We start from the raw sequence: 6,000 nt of genomic DNA on the forward strand, positions 1-6,000 counted from the left end.
ACTATTGTAGGATCTCAGTGTAGCATCCTCTCTCTCCTCTCCCACTATTGTAGGATCTCAGTGTAGCATCCTCTCTCCTCTCCCACTATTGTAGGATCTCAGTGTAGCATCCTCTCTCCTCTCCCACTATTGTAGGATCTCAGTGTAGCATCCTCTCTCCTCTCCCACTATTGTAGGATCTTCATTTTAGCCAGTTTGCTACAGCAGGCAAATAATCTTGCAGTAAAAGGAAATGCGTGTTATTATGTGTATTATAATTACTGTAAATTGTTGTAGGGGTTGATACATTTTTCGAAAGGGAAAATCTCATCTGAAATTTCAAAGTGGAAATTACAAACTTCAGATGCTTTTTTAATCCTCAAATACAGTTCAGGTTTTACATGTATTGCATTGCAGGGAAGTTGTCTTGCAACAAGGTGATCAAATTACGATCCTACATCTGTATATTTCCCAATAAATGGGAATGAAATGGCTGACAAAAATCATAAAGTAATTTGTGTTCAATGAAAGGACAGAATCACAATTGGACTGATATGCGTTCTTTGCTGATGTAATGTAATATTGCCTGACAAGACTCAAATGCAAGCAGTATTTCCCCATACACTGATCTGTGTGTGGCAATCCCTTCTCCCACTGTGCTGACTGCTTGCTATGGCAGGGCTGGTCGCAACATCTACAGCATGTTATGATGGTTTAATACTACTAACAATTAGGGCCGGGACGATACCAGTGTTGCAATACTTGTTAGTATTGTGGCAAGGAAACAAAGCACTAAATGGATTTAACAGCACTAATGTTGGAAACAAACTTCATTAGCTATGTTGTCATTCAGAGTCACATGTATGCATATTCCAAGCTACAGCACACAATATTTTACATACAGCAAAGACTTTGGTCTTCTTTGTGTTTTCATTTTTGCCATAGAAAAGATATTGCGGTACTTGAATCTTCACAGCTCCACTAACAAACAATGGTGAGAGGCTGGCCAAACATAGTGCACTATACAGGGAATAGAGTTCCATTTAGGATGCAGCACTGTCTGTGTCTCTCCCACTGCGCCAACTGCTTGGCATGTCAGGCCCTCTCGCCAGCCTGTTAAACAATGATGGTGTAGTTGTAATATGCCTGGCCTAAAACAGTGCACTATTTAGGGAACAAGGTACCATTTAGGAGTCATTATGTCTGTGTCTGTCTGTCTGTCCCTCAGGAACAGAGCCTCCTCATTGCCCCTTTAGAGGAAGTGAGACATGGCCGAGAACCCCCCCCCCCCCCCCCCCCCCCCCACACACACACCTGCCAGTCACTGACAGCCCTGTGTTGCAGCCATAGGAGCCACCCTGCTTCCAGTCATGGGGCCAGAGAACATGCTGTTGTTCACACTAGCTGTCAGTCAACAGAGTATCATCAGCAGTCCCTCTGCTGGGAGCAAAACCACCCTAAAAGCATGTCAATTATCTGACTGGGTTTTATTGGAGCTGGCTTGATCAGAAGTAAAATGCAGAAAAAAAACACGCACACACACATGCACGCACACACACGCACCTAGGAAGGCACCGATAACTCCCAACTAAGCCGAATAATGAATACAATCCTATTTTAATTACATTTTGTAGCCATAGGTGACCATATTCATGTGTGAATGCCGCCCTCGCAGAGAGGCGTGCGCTGTATTATACCACTGAACACCTGCATCAACTGTTCTTCAGAGCGAGCACAGTGTTATCCAGGTCAAGGCGAGCCCCGCTCAGACAAGAGGCTTAGAGACGAGACAAGAGCTTTTAACACGAAATAAAACCGTCAAAGTTCAACGGTAATCCCCGTAGGTATGGATAAACCCGACAGTTTAACTGGAACAGTTTAACTGTCTGGAAAATAATCATCTAGGTTTAGTGGAGCGCAGACATGGAGAGAGCAAATATCCAGGTGAAGAATTAAACTAACATGAACCAATTCGTAACTATAAGACAATATAATCAAAGATCTCTTTACAGTCGACTAAAAAAGCCCTACCTTTTTTATGAAGCAAAAGACAAACTGAACCAAGGCTATACATTACAAAGACTAAATTTTCATTCATATATCTACCATGGAATATGTATATTGCGTTGTACTGAATTGATAAAAATAAAAAACTTTTCCACAAATGTAAAATTAAGTAGTCCTAGGCCTATGCCTAAATTGACAAACCATTTCAGGGCGAGGAAAAGTTGAAAAGTGTCAAATGGCACTTGTCAAATTTGTCATTTCGAACTATTAGGCCTATGTGAATTCAGGTTGCATCATCAAGCCTACATCTTCATTGGTTTGAATGAACAAAACGGACTTTTAAAACATTTTTGCGTCCCACTGCAATGATGTGTTCAATTGGGACTCATTCTACCCGGCTGTTTTAAGACGCGTAAAACAACGGTCTTGAATATCAGAACCATGGACAGCTCCCGGTGCTGAATGAGAAAATCCACTTGATAATGCTCCTTGACTCGTTTGATTGGAATTCAGAGGTGAAATTCTATGCGAGAAGAGGTCAAATAAAAAGGGGGAAATTATTTTAAGGTGGCTAATCTATTATACGATAATATTCCTTTATACAGAGAAATGTAATTTGGCCTATAAAATCTGTGATTTTATGTTTACAGTGAAGAAACATTTACGTAGCGGAAAATTACAGGTCATGCTTTGGTCTATATGTTGCATCTGAGATGTTGGTGTTCACATCCTACAAGATAGTCTAGCTGTATCCTTATCAAACAAAGCCCATATAAAATAAGCCCAGGTGTAACGCAAAATATAGATTCCATTTAAATTCCTTTTATTATGATTACTAAATGTTGCGAGATTTTTTTTATTGTATAGGTCCTGAGCACACTTCAATTTTTATAATTCTGTGGAATTGATTAAAACCTCACTCTTAATAATTACATAAGATATCTTCCTGTAAATGTGTCAAAAATGGTAAAACCCTTTGTAGGCCTATCTATATGCTTACATTTTAAGCAACGCCCAACGCGCCATGGAAGTTTTCAGACTCATTTTAGATAATGTGGTAAAATAATACCCCACGGACGACTAACAATAACGACCTGTTTTTCTGAATTAAAATTTAAATTGGCTACGCAATTAAATCCTATTCCGTCAAGCCGATAGAAAACAACCAGTAAATTAATTAGCTTGATTAGAATAATTTTAGTTTGAATAAATGTCGTTTTGCGTGAGGATTATGCAGATGAAATTATTCTAACCATTATTTAAATGTCAATAGGACAGTTGTAAAAGAAGCCAGTTAAAATAGGCGTATTTCGTGAAATCTAAAATGTGTCGGGGAAAAATGTCCTGTGGTAAGTTCAAAGGAAATAGACAGAAGCCTACCCATTGTGTGTGTGCGTGTGTGTGTGTGTGTGTGTGTGTGTGTGTGTGTGTGTGTGTGTGTGTGTGTGCGCGCGCGCTTGTGCGTGTGAGTGTGAGTGTTGCGAACTGTATATTACAAAACATTTGACTTACACCGGACAGTATAGTTTGACACAGTGTTGCCGTAGACCTGATAGCAATAGCCTCTTAAAGGAATAAAGATTTATTTTGACTTGCGTAGAGAGACTGAGTGAGTGAAGGGAGAGAATCCGCGCTCAATTCCAGTAAGAATCAAAGGCGGATTCATTTAGGTGTATGATTGTGGCATCTGCTAGTCTTAGTGTCAAGTTATCTGGGTTAGGGATAGGGAACAGAAGCTTAGGCAACACATGTTTTGTGTGAAGACATTAGGCTACTCTCCTCAAGGTGTCTGCAGAATTCACACGAAAGCCGAACGCGTGTGTGTTTATTTAATTTTTTTGCAAATGATAATATAGCCTACTTGGAAAGTGAGTTTATTTGAAATATTTAAGTGGCATTCCTTTTTTTATATCAGAGTCTTCCTGTTACTTTTTAACAAAACTTTGGTGCATGAGAAACCTGTGTTTTCTTTCCAGTCAATGTCTTAAGTTAACTGTTATCACATTATGCTCGCTTTGAGATCAGCAAGATGGAGCTGGGTTGTCCGGGCCACGCACCAAACAACTCTCCTCCATGTTGTGTGTATTATGACTGCTATGAGTGGGATCATTGTTTATGTGGCGGACTGAAAGGAAAACGCTTTACTGACAAAATCAAAAGGAGAAACTGAGAATTTGAAAGGTTCCTTCAGGTTGACGTGTAGCCTTCAGACGCACCTGCCGGTCGTTTTTGGTTTGTTATGACGCCCCCATGAGACGGTTTGTTGGAACTGCAGCACAATCTTGTCCGTTTCAGCTAGTGTGCGGGAAATAATGTTTTCATTTTACACTTTAAATGTGTTATTTCTTTGAGACATGTGTTTAAAAAAACCATCAGTCAAACATTAAATACTTATTCAGTCTTATAACCAAATATATTCATTTTGAAAATTAATTGGACTAATTAGTCCTATTATTTGGACACCATAGACCACAGTTCTGAAATAGAAACACATACAGTAATGTTAAATGTCTCAGTCATGATGATGTGCAATTTAAACAGTTGTATTTCCCCCCAATGCCCTGATACAGGACGACGGAATGTTTTTATGCAATGAACAGGACATGCTCCTGAAGTGAAGAGTTGTCTTCAATAGTTCTGTCAGTGATGTGCATTTCATAAGAAATCGTTTTTACACATGAGATTTTAGTAAAATGTGTCTTTGAAAGACCACAAAACACAGAGACAACAGTGAAACGAGAAAAGTATTTATAAACACAAACAAAACCACTACTCACCAGGTAAAACGCTGGAGTTAGGAGTAACATCGCACACCAACACGTCGCCTGCATTCTTCCTGGTCTCAAACTTCCACTAGTTTCCCTTCGCTGGCTCTTTGTCTGTGAAGACCATAAATCCACGCGTTATCCGCTTTTACACAACCGTCAAGACCCTCACCAGCCTAGGCGAAAATGAAATTATACACCCCATGACCACTGAAGCTTAGCCTACACTTGGAGACAGATATTGGACGAGATGGGGGGGAACAAATAACGATTACAAAGGAATTAATCCAGAGAGCAGGGCTGAAGCAATGTCATAGTTCAATGAAAGATGAAAATTCGATTCAGAGCAAACATAAGGGATCAGTCCTTGATTTGATTGTCTTGCTGCCTGCCGTGCGCGTGAGGCTCGCCTAGCAGTTCCTTACTGAAAAGGAGAACAGTTAAAAGTAGAGTCAGATAAATAACGGACGCTTTATAACCGCGCCTCTGGAAAACGCGTGCCTACAACACATCCGGGCTGAGAGAAACACCGTCGCTCTGTCCACACATAATATGAGAGAGAGAAGAGGAGGGAGGGGAGGAGAGGAACGAGGGAAATATAAAAAGCGGGGCGAGATTGGTCCGAGACGCAAGGATCACAGAGTAGTCTTTAAACAGCCACTATAGCTCGACGGGAAAGCTGTTCATTTACTGACTGGCGGTAGAGTGGTGGGGTTGGTTGATAGAGATAAACGAGCCGACATTCACAGAGAGCCACAGTGCGTATACAGTATGACTCCAGGACAAACAAACTCACTAGGCTATAGCACCAGCTCCCTCCCTCAATATGTATGGACAGATCACTGCCATATAAACCAGCACGGCTGGACAATGACATTGTTTTCTTGTAGGATATAGGTTATGTGCAGAATTTTTGACTAACCAAATGCTAATACATACAAACATGGACCTACTGTATATTTAGTAACAGTCTAAAACATATAATTCAATTTAGCCGTGAAAGATGAGCCTACATTGACAGAAGTGCTAAATGTAGCCTTATTGAGGATGTTCAAGACCTTGGAAGGGTTAAGCAGAACACTTTGATGTCACTCAAGTGGAAGGCAGGGCCAAAGAAGTAGGCTACTTGAGGGACTCTGGGGTCTCATTATGTGGATGGTCCATAGCTTGACTACCACAAGTGCAAAGTCAATTCATGTCTATGTGCACATGCATGTGCGCGTTGCTATCATTGTGCGGTATCAAACTA

The 6,000-nt window shown here is 40.7% G+C and overlaps 1 protein-coding gene across 1 annotated transcript in view; it reads right to left on the reverse strand.

Moving 5' to 3' along the window:
- The window catches only part of LOC109904689 (neurexophilin-1-like), a 53,481-nt gene extending 47,964 nt beyond the window's left edge, over positions 1–5,517 (reverse strand). Inside the window, exon 1 of the mRNA XM_020501872.2 lies at positions 4,764–5,517. Coding sequence (XP_020357461.1) covers positions 4,764–4,817 — 54 coding nt within the window. The 5' untranslated portion in view covers positions 4,818–5,517. The remainder of the gene's footprint in view (positions 1–4,763) is intronic.
- Positions 5,518–6,000: the final 483 nt, after the last annotated feature.

The sequence above is a fragment of the Oncorhynchus kisutch genome, linkage group LG14 (assembly GCF_002021735.2).
Source record: "Oncorhynchus kisutch isolate 150728-3 linkage group LG14, Okis_V2, whole genome shotgun sequence".
NCBI lineage: Eukaryota > Metazoa > Chordata > Actinopteri > Salmoniformes > Salmonidae > Oncorhynchus > Oncorhynchus kisutch.